This window comes from Talpa occidentalis, unplaced genomic scaffold, assembly GCF_014898055.3.
Source record: "Talpa occidentalis isolate TD23 unplaced genomic scaffold, MPIMG_talOcc4v2.1 talOcc4.12, whole genome shotgun sequence".
NCBI lineage: Eukaryota > Metazoa > Chordata > Mammalia > Eulipotyphla > Talpidae > Talpa > Talpa occidentalis.
This window is the reverse complement of record NW_023601212.1, coordinates 84,954,049-84,973,719: the sequence shown is the minus strand read 5'-3', so window position 1 is coordinate 84,973,719 and position 19,671 is coordinate 84,954,049. Positions and strand designations below refer to the sequence as shown.

Genomic DNA, 19,671 nt, shown 5'->3' with positions numbered 1-19,671 from the left:
ACCCCCCTCTTCTGTTGTAACTTCACAGAGAGAACGATATCACCCCCGTGTTGGACCATACCTTCTGTGTGGAACACAATGCTTTCGGGCGGATTCTTCAGCATGAATTGAAACCCAATGGCAGAAATGTTCCTGTCACAGAGGAGAACAAGAAAGAATATGTCCGGTAATAGTGGTGGTGGTCACCAAGGGGGCGGCGCCGTTCTGGGACAGTGCTGGGCACTGCTGAGAGTTCAAGTTTGGTTCCTCTGCTGCATTTGTGATTTGTGACCAATTCACGTTAACAGAAGGGACTTCACAGAAACTGTTGGTGGTTCACCAAGACAGTGCTGGGCACTGCTGAGATCAAGTTTAGATTGTTGAGGTTCCTCTGCTGTGTGATGTTTACCTGTCCCTGCCAGCATTTGTGACCAAATTCACGTTAACAGAAGGGACTTCCAGAAACTGTTGGGTTCAGCAGTGGCTGCCATGCTTGGAGGAGCCACATGTAACCAGGGCTGACTGTGGAAGGGAGAATAATGTTTTCAGAGCCCAGTAAGGGAAGGATTTTCAAGGTACCATTTGATTCTGGGTATGAAAGGAGAACAGGAGAGGAGGCCTAGAAGCTTCCTTGAGATTAATCTCAAGTCTACTCCACTGTAGTCGGTGTTCTTGCCTCCTAATCAAGGCAAATGATTAGTTACATGGAAACTCAAAACATATGGGCACATGGGTGTGCAAATTGTCAGGCAGTGCAGTTCTCACACTGGCCTGTACAGTATTTTCAAAGATACTTTTAAACTATGGCAGTTGCTATAACAGGTCAGGTTAAATCCTGTTACTACTAGCAAAGCAGCAGAATTTATTATGAACTTGATCCTTAAGCTAGGCCCTGCCGCCTCGTGGGGCTGTGCCCTCTAGCGGGGAGGCCTGGAGGGTATGCGTTTGGCTCAGCAGATGTCAAAACCTGCTAACTGAGAGCATTTTTTCCCACAGACCACTTGGTATTGCTTCCAACCTGTGAATTTTTCTTTCAGGTTATATGTAAATTGGAGGTTTATGAGAGGAATAGAAGCCCAGTTCTTAGCTCTTCAGAAAGGGTTTAACGAACTCATCCCTCAACACTTATTGAAGCCCTTCGACCAGAAGGAACTGGAGGTATGTGCCTTCTCTGCTGTGCCAGGGAGGGGCGGATGCGACAGGCGTTCTGTCCTGCTCCCTGCTGCACAGTGAGGCGTGCGCTGCGCCTGGGAGGATGCTGGGTTCCGAGAGCACGGCGAGTGCTGAGTGAGCAGGGAGTTGGGTGTTTGAGCCAGTTCATGATAAGGTGAATTTATGGCATTGGTGGCACTGAATCTAGATACGTCTCGGGAAGTTGGTCAAGGTGTTTTGTGGCTTTCCCTATTTTTTCTTGGAGTTCCTGACCCTTCTCCTGTGCAGTCAATTTCAGGATGGAGAAAATCTCGTATACAACCAAACTCTCCCACAGTATCAACTTTTTGTTTTTATTCGGGCTATTTTTAAATTCAGAACAGAGTGTTTGTCTTCTCTGGTCATGCTCCATGGACTTGAACGTAGTGATTCATTCCTTACCATCTCTTGTTTGGTATCAGATAGCCAAAGCCTTTAAAGCTGTTCAGTCCTTCCGCCACAGTGAGATTCCTGGAGTATGTGAGCTGAGAGGGGCCTCCTTGGGCGAGCAGTAGCTCCGAGGGAATCTGTAGGCGGGCTGTAGAAGTGCACAGGCCTCTTCCTGCGTTCTCTTCTCTTCAGACTTTAAAACCAAGCATCCCTGGCAATCACTGCGATGTGGCCTCGGTATGGTCAGCTCTGTTCAATCTTGCAAGTTAATCAGTTCTCCTGTCAACCAGAAGAGCAAACCCCTAACACAGTGGCTGGGCACCACGGTCGTGGCAGGATTTTTTAATCTTACCTAAATATGTGTCTAGTCTACTTAGGCATAACTGCTTTGCTTTGTGATCCCAGTTTTTAGCTCCTTTTGTATATTGGGAACCTATGAGGCATGTCTTGACATTGGTTTATACATTTTTAAAATAACTGGCCTTTCCACACCCTCACAGTTGATAATAGGCGGTCTGGATAAGATAGACTTGAACGACTGGAAGTCCAACACTCGGCTGAAACACTGTGTGGCTGACAGCAACATCGTCAGGTGGTTCTGGCAAGCAGTGGAGACCTTCGATGAAGAGCGGAGGGCCAGGCTCCTGCAGTTCGTGACCGGATCCACTCGAGTCCCTCTCCAAGGCTTCAAGGCTTTGCAAGGTGACTGACGTGGAGGCGAGGCTAGTGTCTCTATGCGTCTACCTGGGTTGTGCGCTCTACTAGGCCGTGTGAAGGACGGTGTGATGGGGATGTTTTCCTGAAATTGCCAGTAGGAAATGATGTGACCCATATCTTTTCTCACAGATGCTCGGCACTGCAGAGGCGCTCACCTGGCAGATGCTGCTGGGGAGCATGTATAGGTTCCCTGCACAGCACAAGGTCATGGTGTTCTGTAGGGCACATGAATCCTGGCACCCTCACTGCTTTTAGAAAGCTGAGGGTTTGTCTGGTCAGGCCCATTCACCCTTTTCTATCTCCGTGGGGCTGGCTTACCCAAAACCAGCTGGACAGTTGTGGGGAGCTACTCCTGGTCTCTGGCCCCACAACTGGCGGCTCAGAGGGCCTGCTCTGAGGACAGCGGTCATGCTCACACTCCAGCTTTACTTGGAACTGTTGCTGTTGGGAAGACTCACCTGCCCTGTGGCCTTATTCTTTCCCCTGGAAAATGCCTTGTGTTCCTGGGGAAAGTTCCAAGGGAATGGCCCCAAATTGCCTATGGGCAAGGCAGCCTGTTATGTCACCTCCTACCCTTAGGGCTCGGGGAGAGTGTGGCTGACACCTGGGATAAGGTGAAGGCTGCTGATGTTACTGTTACTTAACTCACTGCACATAGACAGTGCACTTAACTCACTGCACCTAGACATCACATGTTGTGACTCAATATCCACATTAACCTGTGGGAGCCTCTGAGAGTAAAGGTTCATCCCATTTCCCTGGCCTGGGTTCTGAAGGCCCTCATGCATGGCCAGGTCACCTGCCGGTAGAATTGCCATGACAGCTGTGCCATAGCTCCTGGGCACTTCAGCCCTCCTGACCACCCGAGTGCCTGACTGGGAATTCGTATCCCCGTGACACAGGTGGAGAAAGCAGGACTCCCGAAGGCCGTGGGATTGATGTATCCCCCAGGGGAAAAAAAACAGGAATTGCTAAGTAGTAAGCGGAGCAGGAATTCAGATTTTGTGATTTCCCCACCTTGCTTTTGATATTCTCTCCTATGTATTATTTACACAGGGTTTCTTTCAGCTCACAGGCTCACAGGGCGTGAGTGAGTGTATTCCTGCAGGCCTGGGAGGGAAGAGGCTCCTGACTGTGGGCTTCCAAGCCCCATCCGCCAGGGAAGCACTTTGCTGGGCCCACTTGCTAAACTTTCCTGGTTTTTTTTTTTTTGGGGGGGGGGGCGGGGAGAACCAACAAAAACCTGTCAGAAGGATTTTACCAGCCAATATTCCCCATAATCAGATAAATTTTAGTTCAGTGACTCTGTAGTATCCAGAAGGCGAGTCAGCCCATGCAAAGTGTGAACAGGACATGCCAAACAGGCCACCCCAGCGCAGGAAGCACCAGCGCTGTGGGTGAGGAGCGCGAGCACTGGCAGGCAGGGACACACTGGGCTCTGAGGGCCCGTCCCCCGGCAAGAATGCTCCTCAGCAGCACTCGGGAAGCCTTGATTTCCTGGAGATGGATCTAGAAGGTGGAAGGCAGCAGTCAAAGGAGCAGCCATTTCCTTGCCCAGGGGCCAGCAAGGGCCACAGCCAACTGGGTACACAGTCAACTGGTACTGGCTACTCGTCCTTTGCCCATGTTGAAAGAACGTATCTGTAAATCTGTAGGAGAGAATATTTCTCAGATCCGCCTTTCCCATTAACTGTCAGTGGTGGGTCTTGGCAGCAGGGTGTCACCTGGGTCGGCTGAGCCTTTTGCAGCAGCAGAGGAGGTGCTGGCCAGCCTGGTGCCCTCCCTGGCTAAGTCTAGAAAGACCTGAGCAAGGAAGGCTTCAGTGCAACCCGACCCTGCCTTCCCCTACCTTCCCCTTCAGAATTGGTTGACAAAGTGGCAGTTCAAAGAGCAGAACGAGTTGGTTTTGAAAGTGTTACCATGGATTCATTTCTTAATCTTCTACACAGTTCTCAGTGTCGTCCCAAGGCTCTGAGGCGAGAGGAGCCTGCTCTAGTATCAGAAGGCCTGTCTGCTGCTGTCATGTGGGTCACTAGCTTCAGGGCCCTCCTGGGCCCTGTGTCCCTCTCTCTGTCTCTCGTCCCTGCCAGCTCTGGCTGGTTCCTGGCTCACTTAGGTCTGGAGTTGGGCTGGAGCGGGGAGCTAGAAAGCTGTAGACACTGGAGCTTTTGGGTCTCATGAAGAGATGGAGGTGGGCTCATGGTCAGTCATGGCCCACTGGAAAGCCCTTATAGGTTTCTTCCTGGCCCTATGATTTATAAAATTTTGGATTTTTGTTGGTAGCAATGGTACCTGAAAAGAGTTAAGGTGAAGATTATTTATAAATTGAATTTTGCACATTAATAGGTGGTAGATACATTTCCAGTATAGGACATTCCCTGTAGATGATTCCTTGTTTTAAGGACCCCTTGGAGGGAGAGGAGCTACTCCATTCCATGGGCTGTGGTGCTGGCCTAGGTGCCTTCCCACTGCCTCTGCCTGGAGAGGGGTCAGCATCCTGTCTCCTGCCCTTTTTTTTTTTTTTAAGATTTATTTATTTATACAAGCACTGGGTACATTCAGAAGCACAGGAGGGTAAGAGAATTCACCAGAGACAGAATGGGGAACAGAACAGGCAGATTGACGAAATACACTGCTGAGGGGAGCAGCAGGTGCGGCAGGAGAGGTCTGTGTGTCATGTGGGACCCTTGCCGGCGGCTGGGGATCGAACCGGCGCTGCAGATGCTGTGGGCAGCTTTGCAGCCCAGCACTCAACCGCTGTGCCACCAGGGGAGGCTCCTGTCTCCTGCCTCTCTTACCACACTGCTGTGCTCTGCCCGCAGTGGGCCCAGCTGCTCAACATTGCTGTTCAAAAACACACCACTGGTGACTTAACAGATTTTCACCCTTGAAATCCCCGCACTGGTCAGGGTGCAGCATGAGATGCCCCTTCCATCTGCTCCTGTGACTTTGTATAATCTGGTATTAGTCCTTGGTGGCCACTGCAGGCAGCACACCAAGGGTGCGGGGAGGGTTGTGCTGCCGTGTGAACTGCATGGCTCTCTGTCAGAGCAGCCCACTGGACACTGGGCTGAGGGTGTGGTTGGCAGTGGGGCCAGGCTCTGCCTTTGAAGTGCGTTAACTAGAATGTTGTCTGTAAGGCTCTACAGGCGCTGCAGGGCCCCGGCTGTTCACCATCCACCTGATCGATGCAAACACAGACAACCTTCCCAAGGCCCACACCTGGTAAGCACAAGTGCCGTGCAGCGTGCAGGCACTGGTTTGACTTTTCTGAGTTCATTTTCTTACGGTAGCGCACAGTGCCCTGCAGCTCCCTACACAGAGACCCAGATAGTGACTGGCAGTGTCACCTGTAAGGTGGTCAGAGTCTCTTGTGTGAAACCGAGATGTGGTTAGAGCTGGCATTTCAGCAGCAACCGGGGCTGCCTGCCTCTTGCTGGACGGTGCGCACACCTGCACTGATCAGTCCAGCAGATTGGAGCATTTACTGTGGAGCTGATCTGTGCTTTGACATTCTCAGTGCCCCGCTTTCCCTCAGAATCTTACCTACGGCAGAAAAATATATCCTCTAACATTTTAACTTAAATATATGTAGTGTATTGTTTCCTTTGTGATTTGAAAATCAGATGTCTGTACACTTTGTTCTGGAACTGTCTGTTGTGAAGAGCAGCCTCCTCCAGATCAGAACCAGCTCTAAATGTGGCTGAGATGCATCCCAGTGAAGGAAAAGTTCCGGGTTGGAACTGGCTCTGATCTCCTCCCTATGTGACTTCAGGAGTGTTAACTGATATGCTGACTGGGTTTTCCACATCTCTAAAATGGGCTAATAAGCTGTTCACAGGGCAGTGGGGAGGCACCGAGCCCCCCACATAACCATTCAGGAAGGTGCCATGTGGACACCTGGCAGCTATATCCTCTCATGAGACTGTCCTGGAAGAGTTTAGTGCTGTCAGTGAAATGGGTACAGAAAATGGTTTGTGATGCTAAAGCCCCCAAATAGGCTGCTGCTCCATTTAGTCTGACTCTTTCTTTACAAAAATCAACCTTAATTGCTCAATGCCAACTCAGTCAGCATACTACTCTGTGTCCTCTGGGTCACAATTTTGTGTTTATTTGTTGAGATAATCGCTTCTTAAAGGTGTCTTTCTTTGCATAAACAATGGAAATTAACTTCCCCATGGAACTGTTGAGTCAGAAATTTAGTATTCATTTCATCTATCAGGGATTTGACACTAGTTTGGAAAATTTCCTCCAAAAACAAACTGTTTTCAAGACAGCTCCAGTTTGGTCTTAGATCAAGTCACTGAGGAACAAACAGCCATCGACAGATTGTTACTGCTGGCCAGCCAGCCTGGGTTATGGTGGTCGCAAAGGTGATATTCCTACTACAGAGAAGTAATTTCTCCCAAAGACAAGAACAAAAAAGTTAAGAGCTTTGTCCTAATATAACCAGTAAATAATAATTTTGTTTTAAAGATCCAGTTTTGCTATGTGGACTGGAAAATCTTTGCAGTAGAAGCAGAAAAGCATCAGAGGGAGTATCGAACCTCTTCTCCTCCCCAGCCCCCCAAGCTTAGTGATGAGATGCTCCCGTCCCCACCTGGTAGACACAGCTGCTGCCAGCTGTGGGGCCGTGATCTGCACCTCCCTGTCCTGGCAGGTCCAAGGGCCAGAAGGCCTGCATTGATGCTGTCACTCTTCTGTCCCGACCCAGCTTTAACAGGATTGACATTCCACCCTATGAGTCGTACGAGAAGCTCTACGAGAAGCTGCTGACAGCGGTGGAAGAGACCTGTGGGTTTGCTGTGGAGTGAAGAGCAACCAAAGGCAACAGATTCTAGCTCATGACCACCAGACCCAAAGCATACAGCTTTCTGCGCCTCCCGCGAGACTGGCTGAGGCGTGGGAATCCTAGATAACCCGAGAGAAGCGGTTATCTCCCCTCCTTTTCCTTGGGGGAGCGAGGGGGGTGGGGGGGACTTCGGTTGGTGGCTCCCACCCTTATCTTCCTCTTTTATAACAGTGCCCCCACCCCCTGCCATCACCCATCCAATAAAATGCAGCCAGGTTTAGCATTTGGCTTCGGTCACACCGGAAATGACTACGGTTGTGCCACACATTGTGAGAGGCCTGCTGCCCCGGGGTTCCGGCCGCGGTTACGGAACTGAGTGGCTTGATGAGGGCCCGTGACTGGTAGCTACACTAGCTATTCTAGCTCAAAGGCCCCTTTTTTGAGTTCAGCAGCTCAAATTCCAAATTTCTTATTTTGGCAGCCTGCTCTGGGTAGCAGATTAATTTCCAACTGAAAGAAATAACTGTATAAGATATGCTTATTGGAGGCTGGTGTCAAAGACCATGCTTCCGTTTTGGAAAGGTAAAGGAATGGGGGCAGCTTTCATTGGAAGCCCAGGGTATTTCTTTTCAGGGTATCCTGAAAAATTTGTTTCGCATAGAGAAAAATCTTTCCTTTTAAGAATCCCCTTTGCCTCATTATCTATCCAGTTCAAAATATTTTTCCAGTGAAATCACCACGTAATGGAGCTTACAAAAGAACAGACCAAAGCCAGCCTTGGATCCAAGCAGCGCTTGCAAGCTCTGGCACCGGACGTACGAGAGCGTCACGTGGGCCACTTGAATACTAACCAGCTATTGCGCGGAGATTGCTAAGAGCTAAACTAACAAAACAGAATCCGACTACGGCTGCTGGCTTGGTGCAGACTAGCTTAAAAGGGAGACTGCGGAGGGGACTGGATTACCTCGGTGACCTAATCCGCCCCAGTTACTGTTTTCCAGAAAGCAGGGTGTGGCTGTAACCCTGTGACAGCAGAGGGACAGTTCTAGCCCTGCTCATTCAGCTTGTCGCCACGTCAGATGGTGACACTAACAGCTGCTACTCTGTTCACCTGCCCAGATGTCTTTGTATGATGAGCGAGGCCAAAGCAAGACTGGACCCTAAATTTCTAATGCCATTTTTCAATTTGCACAGAGGTTCAAACAGTATTTTAACAAAGTGGCATGATTTCAGATGGCTAAATTTCAGTGACAAATGGCAGCAGCAACATAAGATTTCTTTGTTGTTGTTTTGGGGGTGCTATGTTAGCAAGGCATTTCACCGGTGGTCAAGTTCCGAGTTAAGTGTTGGGATCTGGCCACGGGGTGAGATGGGTTTGGAAGATGCTTTGGTTGTTTCCCTGTTCTCTTTGTTACGAGTACCTTTTGGCTGTGGTGGGCTTGGAGACATACTTACCTTCTGCCACTCACCCCTGTTTTGCTTGTCCCAGAAGCACTTTGGGTTTCAGTTGGGTAGTGCGCAGACCTCTTAGCGGATACAAAACACCTGGACAAGAGGTTTGCTCAGTTTGGGCCCCGAATTGCTGACTGTGGTTCCAAAAGCTTCAAGAGCCGTGTTTCTGGGCTACTTAGCAGGTTATAGCGTAGAAGGGATGTCAAGGGGATTTGTTACAGAAGGAAAATTTATGAATGGATTTAAGTCTAGGCTAAGTTGTGGGCTTAGTCTTTGGAAAATTCTGCCTTGCCCCAGTTGGGTTCATCCTGTGTCTCACTTGCCAGGATGCTTTCTGAAGGTATTCTAGAAACTGGCTCCTGAATGACTGCTTCCAGGCTTCCCTGGTAGAGTGAAGAAAAATACCCACCTCTCCCCAGTTACCTCTCCTCTCTACCGTGAACCTCAGTGTTAGGAGGAGGAAACATCGGTCAGGGAACTGAAAGGACCTCAAGAGGGAGATAAGAAGGACCACCTGACTTCTGTAGTGCTGTCCCAAACCTGCAGTTACTAGGAAAGAAACAAAGGTTTAAAAGACTTTGAAGCAGAAATGTATTTGGTTCCTTTAAAACTACCTTTTTGCTGTCAAGAGTCGGGGGAACGAGCCTTAGGAATGGCAGCTGCCAGCCCTTGCTGCTCTCGAGTGTCAGGTATCACCTCAGCAAGATCTAGGTGGTGGTGTCCCGGATCCTCCAGGCCTGGGTCTCTGCTTTACCACTTGTGCTGGCGCATGGGCCCCCTCATTAGTTGAGTGTTATCATGGCATCTGAAAGCAGAGTTTTCCAGAGCTCCAGTTTACTGTGATCAAACAGCCCTTTCTAGAAGCACTGCACTTCTAGAACCTTAACATCAGCAGTGGCTGGGCCTTACAAGCCACCCTAAAGAACAGAGTGTGGAAAGCAAATGGTAAAGCTTCCAATTGCTCCACTTTGGGTCTGTGTGCGCCTCGTCCACATGTTCTAACCATTGCCCTGTGCAGCCATCCCAGAACACCCCCCCATCCCTCCTCACCTCTCAGCCCAGATGCTTCAGGGGCCCGGTGTTCAGGCTAGCCTCACTCAGTGGTCATCAGCCGACCCTCAGGGATGCAGCAAGCCGCCGCTCTGCCAATCTGCAGCTCGGGGTGACTAAATCGAGCTCTTGTGATTTCTGAAAAGAGAATCTCTTTGCTAGATGGAATTGTGGCCCTGAAGCTTGCTCCGCTGCATGGCCCGATTCAGGTTAGGTGGTCCTCAAATCTGAGCTGTCAGGAGTGGCCTTCTGCAGAGAAAATGCTCCCCTCCCCCATCTGCAGCCAGGCGTGTGCCATGTGGCAGCCTTCCCGAAACATAGTATGAATTTTTAAGATTTGTTTATTTTTGTTTCTCAACCACTTTATAATGTATTTTTTAATTTATTTTGTAATGTCTTGTTTTTAAGTGTTGCTGCTATCCTTGTTATCTTCCCACTGTTTTTATTGCTGATTTATTTTGTGAAAGTTGTACACTAATGTTCTGTTTTATGTCAAAATCAGAAGTATTTAAAGAAATACTAGTTCTATTTAATGTGGTTATGGAACCAGCTGGAAACACAAAACACAGTGATTGTACAGCAGGCTGGACCCGGGAGGTCAGGTTCATTTTGTTACATATGCAATAAACTCACAACTTTACATTTTTGGTGTCTGTTATTTTGGTGTAGAAATGAGATTCCAGTTTCTTTACCTTCCCACAAGACAGGAAGTCAGTGGTCAGAATTACCGGCAAGGCCTTTGAAGGAGAGCAGACAGGCTTGGGAGAGAATTGAAGAAACAAATGGGAACATGGCAGGCAGAGTCTCTAGCAAACACAGGCTGTGGAGTCGAGAAAGCTCAAATCTATTCTTCACACTGGGCAAATTTGCTGGTTTTTATATCTTTTACAGAGTATACTATTTTATCAGTTAACCACTGCTAAATGTTCAGTTCATTGAGATTATATGGTCACGATGTTGCATGACCACCCCCACAGCAAAACCACCACCGGTGGACACTCAGTGTGATTGCTGACTTCACAGGACGACAGCCGGCTAACGTTGTGCCTTCCTGCAGCGTCATGCTTAGTCTCAGTGGGTTTTATTGCCGCCCTGCTAAAGTTCCTAAGCATTATGCTCTTTTTAATATTAATTTTATGGAATTGCTTTCTTAACTTTCTTTTTGGATTATTGTTAGTGTGTGGAAACACTGCCGATGTCAGCGTGTTAATTTTGTATCCTCCTTTGCTGATTTCATTAGTTCAAACTGTTCTTTGGGGGTTTTCTAAAATACGAGGTCGTGTATTCTGCAAACAGATCATTTTACTGCTTCCCTTTCCAGTGTGATATCCTTTTTTCTTCGCCCGACCACGCTGGCTCCCAGCACTGTGTGGAGCAGAAGTGCTGCCAGGTGCATAGTGACCTCGTAGTCCTTGGTTGTTAGTATCAGGATAGCATCTGGCCTCACAGGATGAGTTGGGACGCATTTACCCTCTTGTAAGTTTTTGGAGTCTAAGAATGGATGTTAATTCTGTGAATGTAACCCTGGAAATTAGATTCTCCTCTCCCCTGGGGCTGTGTCCTCAGGTGGTGGTGTCTCTCATCAGCCTGAGATGAAAGCGCCCAGTTCCCTCCTTCCAAGCCTGTCTTTGCCTGGGCATGTGCGTGGCTGTTTAAATTACTGTGTATGTGCAGTTGCTTTTATTCTTGCTCCCATTTTTCATAGATCAGGACTCCTGGCATCACTTAGCCGGGCCCTCAGCGCAGGGCTAGAGGCTGCAGTCCTGTTTTCAGTCTCCTCTCAAGGCTCAACCAAGGGAGGCCCTTCTCTGATTCTTTTAGGTTACTGGCAAAATTCATTTCCTTGCAGGTGTGTGGCTTTTTCTAGCTTTTAGCCAGAGCCTTCCTCCAGTTGTCCAGTTTGAATGTCCTAATCCTTACATGTTTCCCAAAATGGGAAAAAAGAGGAATGATAAAACAACTGAGGCTGTTCCTTTAAATCTCCTGGAAGTCACTAGTTGGGGCTGCGACAGGAACTGCCTGATTCTGTGCCTGTACCTCCTCGATCAACAGCAGCAATCCATGACACCACAGGACCTGACATTTGAGGAGACAAGGGTCCTCGATGCCAATGGCTCCAGCAAGTTGCAGCAGAGACACAGGTGGGGCTGCCACAGGGCTGGGGTGGCCGCACTACACTAAAAGCTGAAATTGATCAAAATGAACCACAATTTACCAGTCATGATTTCCACTAGAAGTTGCAAGCATTCTGACAGACTCCAGAATTCCAAATCAGCTGCATCAGCTCCTACCACTCCAGTGGCAGACACATGCAGTCCTGCATGCTGTTGAGTGGCCGCCATACCCCAGGGCTTTTTTCCTGCTGTGGGAGAATGAACACTTCATGTTTTGTCTCAGGGCGGTCACTAGATAATTGGGGCTCTAAACAATGCAGTACATCTGCCCTGACCATTTTTAAAAATCTGCTCTTTTGAAATGTTCTAGTTTGTTCCTTCATCCACCACATGAGCGCTGGTCTTCCCGAGGCAGCCGTACTGACAGCTCACTTGCCTTCCATGATCCCCGAGGGTCAGATGCAGCTGTCAGTTGTGCACACGCATGCACAGATTCTTGCTAATGTCAAGAGGCAGGATGGCGGCAGCGAGAGCAGGGTTAGGGCCTGGCATTCAATCCTGGCTTTGTAACTTGACCTAGCACCCGTGCTTTGGGTTACTCACTTGTGAAGTGAGGGGACAACAGAACCTTCCTTCCAGGGACATTGTACCAATTAAATGTGTCCTTGTTTAAAAGGCACAGACCGTGCAGGCACACAGGTGTTCTATAGTAGTGTCTGTGGGAAACAGCTCTCTGGCCCACATAAGGGTCTTACCTTTCTGCACTGTTGCTTTCTTCAGCAGAGCTGGAGAACAGAGTGGTAGGCTGCTGCCTCTTCTCCCCAGTCAGCAGTAGCAGCCCTGTCAGAAAACAGCCGTCAGCCCTTGGGGAAGTGCAGGGGGCTGGGTCGGGCCCGCTATGGTGAGTGCCAGCCTGTGACCTGCGGGGGGTGGGGTGGGGGGTGGGGCTTGGGTTATTTCTCTGGAGTCTACATTTCCTTTTCTGTAAAATTAGATTAAAATAAAAAGATCAACCAATATACACAGCAACACAGGTAAATTAAAAATGTCAAAAGCATCAATGACACTCTTAAAATATTTCTTCCTTCTGGGTAGGGTGATGCCTGGGCCCTGAGTCTGGGTGGTGGTGAGAGAGTGAACACAGGTGTAAGCATCAGCGAGCTGTTTCCTGAGTGAAATAAAAGAAAGGCCCTCCCTCAGACCTGCAGCCACCCTGGGGAGGACAGGTCACCTCTTCCCCCCAGGCCTGTCCTCTCCTTCCACACTGCCATCCAGGGCCTCTCCCTACCTCCTGCCCTGGATAGTGCTGAGAAACTGGGGGAGCCTCTGAATGCTCATATTGACCATAAGTCTCAAAGATGAAATTTGTTGATATTCAGGTTTTTGCTTCTCTATACAGGGCTATGTAAGTTCCCAGCCTCCTCGCACCTGGCAGCTGCCACCCTGCGCTCTCCCCTGTAGCGGCTGGGCTTTCGCTGCTCTCTGACCAAGGCCACAAAGCAAGCTGGGATGTGTCCTCACCAAGTCAGGCTCAGGCCTGTGTTGCCCGAGGGGGCCCTTTCAAAAAAGGGGTCCTTTGAACCAGGGGCCACATGGAAGGATGGGTTGGCCATACGTAACCCTCCTCGGCAGCAGCAGGATGCCTCTCACTGGGCTCTTCCCCCAACTTCACCCCCCCAAGTCTACTCACCCTACAGTGGCTACAGGCGAACTGGTGAATGCTGAGCCTGCAGACTCCTGTCAATTGGATGGAGCTGCTCTGAAGCCAGCAGGGTGGGGTCCCCCAGGCTGCCCATCGGCCTCCTCGTGGGCTCTGATGTCCCAGCCCAAGACCCGCATTCTCACAGCATTGTGAAGATTCTGTCGAGAGAGCATTGGTGATCAGTCTCAGACCACACATTCCTGAAACATGAACATTGAAAATTCCCTTGGCTTAGCCAATCTGCCTGTTCTGCTCCCCACTCGGTTTCTGGCAAATCCTCTCACCGCCCCTGCACCTTTAGTCTACACCCAGCTCTCGTATGCATAAATAAATCTAAAAAAAAAAAACTCCCTTGGCTTTTAAGGGGACAGTAGTAAGGAAGTTGAATCACTGTATAGGATCCTCTACACTCCCTCTCATGACGCTCCCCATGATTATTCAAAGTCTGCCTGACTCGAACCAGAAGGAAGCTGTAAGGAGAGTTTCCTGTGAGCTCCACAGGGTGGGTGGGCTCAGGTCATAGGGTGACTCAGGGAGAGGAAAAACATTGGTCATGCAGGGCTGGCGTAACCTGAGGCTGACCCTAGTGATCCTGTCCACCAGCTCTGGGGCTTGGGGTGGGATCCTCGTCCTGTAGGTCTCCAGGAGAAAACATAGGTGGGCACTGGCCCTGTGGGCTCCAGAGGGCTGCCCACAGGCCTGCTAGTACATCAGGCAAAGTCATGGTCCAGGTAGTGATACTGCAGAAGGGGACCTAAGACCTGGCCCAGCAACAAGAGGTAGCTGTGGGAGATGGTGACACTCAGGGTGCACTTACGATTTCATCAGAAAAGCCTTCTTTGTGCAGTCAAGACAAGGAACTGCCACTGGAGTGTCCGCCCTTCTGGAGGAAAGACAGCACAGCTTCACACAAGAAGAACTTGGAGGCCTTGCCATAACGTTAATGGAAGCTTGGCGGAAGGGAAACTAAGAAATAAGGCTTTAACTAATCAGTCTTTAATAAAGACCTGGAAAGCTCCACTCTTAACTAGGGCTTAAAGCTGAGAATTTTACAAAGGAACTAAGCAAAGAGAAATGTAAACATATGAACAAGTAAGCTGGTGCTCACCCTGTGTCCAGTACCTGCAACTCAAACAGCCTCCACATCTTCAGAAGAATGGTGGACAACTCCTGATAGCCCCAGAAAGTGCTCTGTGCCAAATTACAAGCTTCAGGGAAGAAGAAAGTTGTTTTCAAAAGCAGCAGAGGGGTGGGAGAGAGGAATGGATGGTGTATTGGAGGCACAAAGTGTTAGCCAGCCTGGAGGACGCATGGACTAGTTCCTGCTCACACCAAAAGCCTGGTCAAGAGGCTGGGTTGGTCCTGCCACTCAGCCTGGGGCGGACCAGCCAGTGTGTGAAGACACAGGCTAGCTGTGACAGCTCCACAGCGGGGGTAAAACCCCTCTGAAGGCAGGTAAGGGATTTTTGAAGAAAGTAATTTGACTGGGTTAGACACTGGTTTAAAATCATCCAAATGAAACCAAATGAATGCTAGAGTAGAGAAGATGAGGTCAGTGTCGTAAAGACAGTACTAAAAATCCCCAAATCACTGTAGTCAAAAAAAAGTGGTAGATACTGATATAAATCATTGCATTGTATACCTTGGATTAATACGTTTCTTACATGTCCATTATATCACTAAGGAGGGAAAATATTAAAATTCAGACACTTAGAAGTTTAGAAATCATTTAAAAAATATCAATAATTCAGATATAAAAAGTATAGATCTTCTGGGTTTGCAAAAACCTGAAAAGAAGGATGGTGTTTACCTGATGGGATTGGGTAGTTTAAGTCTTCCTTACAGGACTCAGTCCTAATTCCTGAGTCAGAGAACAAATTTACTCTGAGGGAAAACAAACAAACCAACAAACCAATGACACTGGCTCATGATCACTTAACCAAGAAAGCTTATACCAAGACTAGAACCTGGAGATTATTAGCATCCCATTTCTTTTATGACTGAAAAAAAAAAAAAGAAAAAGAAAAAGCCAGGAGACAGGTTAAATGTAGAAGCCAATGGAAACTACATTGAGATAAATTAATTTCTACCAAATATTCAATCAAGAGCAAATTCCCTGTGAAGAGAGGACAATCTCTCAGAAGCAATTCATGGCGCACCGTGCATGTGGCATGGGTGTGAAGAATTGGTAACCAGTAAAGAGACCACAGTTTTTCTGGAAACATCAGAAACTCTCATTGGGCATTGTCAAAACCCATTAAAGAAACAATAATTTAGGGACAAGATAATGCAGATTTCAACAGAAACTGCTCATTAGGAAATCAAAGTTTAACATATATCGATGTCTCAGGAGAAGTACCTGGAAAGGCCTGCGAGGGACCCACAAAGCTGGAGCCAGATTCCCAAGGAAAGACCTGAGCTGTGATGGTGGGAGGACTGAGGGCACAGCCCCTAGAGCAGCCCTGTGTGCCCCAGGCACAGACCCTCTGGATAGAAGGGAGAAATGGCTCTAAATACCAGGAGCTGACTTCAATTCAGGACTCCACTTTCAACAGTGACCATCAGACTGGAGGTCAATAAGGAAAAACAGGACTTAACACCGTAAACCAACTAGATCTGACAGACACAGAACACTTGACACAAGAGTAAGCACGTAGTTTTCTCAAGTGCACATGGAACATTCTCCAGCATAGAGTGTTAGGCCACCAAAAAAAGTCTTAATGAATTTTAAAATATTTAAATTAGACAAAGCATCTTCTCTGACCACAATGAAAGTAGAATATAATCACATAAGAAAAACAGGAAAACCCACAAAATGCGAAAATTAAATGATGCACTCTTAACCAACCAATGAGTCCAAGAAGAAACCACAACAGAAATTCGAAAATGCTGGAGACAGATGAACATGGAAACACAAAGCTAAGTGCTAAACAGTGCTAATAGGAAAATTCACAGTTATAAACACATTTAAAAAGAAAGATCTCAGTCAATAACCTCACTTTACATCTTAGGGAACTAGAAAAAAAAAAGAAACTAAACCCAAAGCTAGCAACAGGGGAGAAATAATAAAGGCTTGAGCAGAGATAGATAAATCAACTAAACAAAGAACACTAAAATTAACCAACCTTTCAGCTAGACTGTATAGCACACATAACTGAAATCGTAGTAATTGTACTTAACTTGAATCCTTTGGAAATCTGGGAGCACATGCCATGTGCAGCCCACAGTTCTCTGTGGTGAGCGAGTCCTTCCTCTGCCCTCCCAGCTCCTGAGGGATCCTGAGGCCCCAGCAACACCCCACTCAGGTGGGAAAGCCAAGGCTTATGGTCAGGTCCCCCGACTCTGAGTCCTTGAGCTTCGCACTTACCGGTGGAGCCAAGGAAGTTCTGGATCTCCACGGGGAAATGCTCCTGCCCCACCTGTTCAAAGGCTGGTTTTCCTAGAAACCAGGGAGCACCTGGGGTGCGCTACAGGTGAAGCTGGCGTGGAACCTAGTCCCCTTCCCACCAGTAGCCATTAACTCCACACTCCAGTTATGCAGAATTGAGAAACAAATCCTTCCTTTACCCAAATGCTGTCCAAAGTCTCCACGCCGACTCTCCAAATGTGCAGAGGCAATGTGGTGGTGTGTTTCCAAGGACGCCTCACCTAGTCTGTGAGCACCTTCCCTACCTGGCCTACGGTTCGTTCACACGTTACCTGCCAGTCTGCAATCACCTTTGTTTTTTTTTTAATATTTTTTCCTTTTTTTTTTTTAAAGATTTATTTATTTATACAAGCACCGGGTACAGTCAGAAGTGCGGGAGGGTGAAAGAATTTATCAGAGCCAGAGCGAGGAACAGAACAGGCAGATTGATGAAATACACTGCTGAGGGGAGCAGTGGGCAGCAGGAGAGATCTATGCACAACGTGGGACCCTCACCCGGCAGCCGGGGATTGAACCGGCGCCGCAGAGGCTGTGGGCAGCTTTGCAGCCCAGTGCTCAACCGCTGCACCACCAGGGGAGGCCAATCATCTGTTTTAAGTGTCATTCCTGAATCCATGATGCTTTCCACAAATAGTCCATCAACACTGTAAAATGACTTACAATTATAATCCAAAGAAGGGGAGAGTCCAATCAAAATGGTTAAAAACCGGGCGCCTCAGCCTCTCTTTGCTCCAAGGAGCATCTGTGCAGGGGATGGAGCTAAGTTGGATGAAGTTCAATCTTTCTCCATGATTGGCTTGGCACCTTGGATGAGTTACTCACCTGAGCAGAAAGTCCCTCCTTTGCCAATGAAGAAGGGGTGCGGCCACCTTCACCTCCTTCTGAAGACTAGAGACCAGCATAAAGATCTCATCACATTGTAGTGTCAGTCCCGCCAGCACCAAAGCTTGCACCTCTCCCGGCACGTCCAATTATGCCCCATGGGCTGGACTTGGAGTGATCTGAGTGAACTCAGCTGCAGGCTTCACCCCACAACAACCTGGGTCAAACGGAGTCCAAGGCGGAGTGTCCCAGGCCTAGGAGACCCGAAGGCTCTGGAAGGGCCCCGGGGTGCGTCCTGATGTCATCCCAGCAGGTGCTCGGCTCTCCTGCTTTGCTTCCTTTCCACCAGAGATGCAGCGACAGAGCTGGCTGCTCGCCTGCCTGTCTTCCCCATCTGCTCACCCAGGTCACATGACAGCAGCCCAGAAAGATGTCAGCAGAGTGGAAAGCACCCAGGTTTCTGGGCACACTCCCATGCTGCCTTCAAAGTCAGGTCAGCACTCATCACCATCACAAACATGCTGCCTGTTGCGTTCAGACCGCGTGTCATGCCAGGGTGCCGGCAGGCAGTGCGCACACAGCCCACGCTGTCCTGGAGGCCTCCGGTGCCTGACGGGCCCAGACGCTCGGCAGAAGCAGCACCACAGAACATGCACTCACGCCAAAATAAAGGACAACACTTCCTTTTACAAAATATTTATTCTAAAAAAATCACACTGTACAAATTTAGACAGAACATTCTCAATGCTCATATTTATAAAAATGTGAACATCAACAGACTGGAGTTAACAGAAACATTCGTTGCTGTTTCTTTTTAAGTTAGGAAGGAAAAAGTAGGTCTTTTTTTTCTTTTTAAAGGTACAATGTCTAGAAGACATCCAAAGAGCTAGCTGATAAAAAGCGTAAGATTCACCTGCCAACTTTCACAGTTGTTTTCTCCCAGTTGAATCCAACTCTGAATGTACAACAAACGACTTCCCCAGCAGGAGACGAGGCTCTTCTGATGCACGTCAAATGCTCAGGAGCTTCCCAGAGCTGGTCTTTTACAGCATGGAAGCTTGTGCTTAGGGGAGCCTCGGCTCGGCTTGTCTGCTAAGTCCTGTTTCTAACCATGCGGGCTCCCTGGACGCTGCGTGAAGGTCCATTCAGAACCACGACGCTCCTGTGAAGTGTCACTTGTAAAGAGTTAAAAAAGGACAAGAGGAATTGTTCTCTAAATTCAATCTGTACATTCACATAGAGAGGAGTACAGTAAAAAAGAATTCACAAAGAAATTCCAGACTAGGAATCCTGGTTTCTTAAAAGGTTATTTAAAAATTGACAGTTTCAGCTCTGCCATTTCTAATGGCCTCACTCTCATAGTTCAGCTCCTTCTAAAATAAAATTCACCCTCTTTCACACACAAACTACCAGGAAGATAACTGCAGCCCAGTCAAACTGCATGACCTTTGTAATAAAATGAACAAGGCAGAGAGGAGCCATAAAGGCATGGACTCAGCATTCGAGAGGCACCCTTCACATTCTGGGTGGCGGGAGGAGCTGTGGTCACAGCCACGGGTGCCAGGCAGGGTCCATGCGGCACAGGTTGTCCAGGCTGTTTGCAGCAGCCACCAAAGTGTTTACTTTGCTCTCCCCACCTTCAAACTGAGCGAGGTTGTGCAGGCGGGTCATGATGGCAGTGACGGCTTTCTGGACCAGGGACACCAGTTGTTGGCTGTCCATGTTCTCAGGTTGCCCGGCAGCCGAGAGAGGAGAGGAAGTGTCTTCCTGTGTTTTTTTATGCCAAGCAATGATTTCATCTCGAAGCACAGTCTTCAGAATGCCGTCCACCTGTGTGAGGAGTGAACGAAATCACCTGAGTTTAAGAATGAGTGGGAGGGGCAGCTTGCCAAGGAGCCTACTGAGCTCAGCTGTGGTGGGCACGGAGCCCAGTTGGCCTCAGCAGCAGGGCCTGGGTGTGGGCCTTGCAGATGCACTGGGGCAGCCGTTTGGAGCATAAGCTGATTCCCTGATGTGGAGCATCTCTCGTCTGGTC

The 19,671-nt window shown here is 48.6% G+C and overlaps 2 protein-coding genes across 6 annotated transcripts in view; one reads left to right on the top strand and one right to left on the bottom strand.

The window, feature by feature from the left end:
* SMURF1 (SMAD specific E3 ubiquitin protein ligase 1) overlaps positions 1-10,411 on the top strand; it is a 101,672-nt gene extending 91,261 nt beyond the window's left edge. For 2 of the 5 annotated variants that reach the window (XM_037507138.2, XM_037507140.2), the window contains 5 exons: positions 29-166; positions 1,017-1,137; positions 2,061-2,262; positions 5,418-5,502; positions 6,992-10,411. In XM_037507138.2, coding sequence (XP_037363035.1) covers positions 29-166; positions 1,017-1,137; positions 2,061-2,262; positions 5,418-5,502; positions 6,992-7,091 — 646 coding nt within the window. In that variant the 3' untranslated portion in view covers positions 7,092-10,411. The remainder of the gene's footprint in view (positions 1-28; positions 167-1,016; positions 1,138-2,060; positions 2,263-5,417; positions 5,503-6,991) is intronic. The other 3 variants (XM_037507139.2, XM_037507142.2, XM_037507141.2) reach the window with 3 other exon arrangements.
* A 7,885-nt stretch (positions 10,412-18,296) lies between these two features.
* The window catches only part of TRRAP (transformation/transcription domain associated protein), a 111,774-nt gene continuing 110,399 nt past the window's right edge, over positions 18,297-19,671 (bottom strand). Inside the window, 1 exon segment of the mRNA XM_054693708.1 lies at positions 18,297-19,466. Within this exon segment, the coding sequence (XP_054549683.1) occupies positions 19,182-19,466 (285 nt within the window). The 3' untranslated portion in view covers positions 18,297-19,181.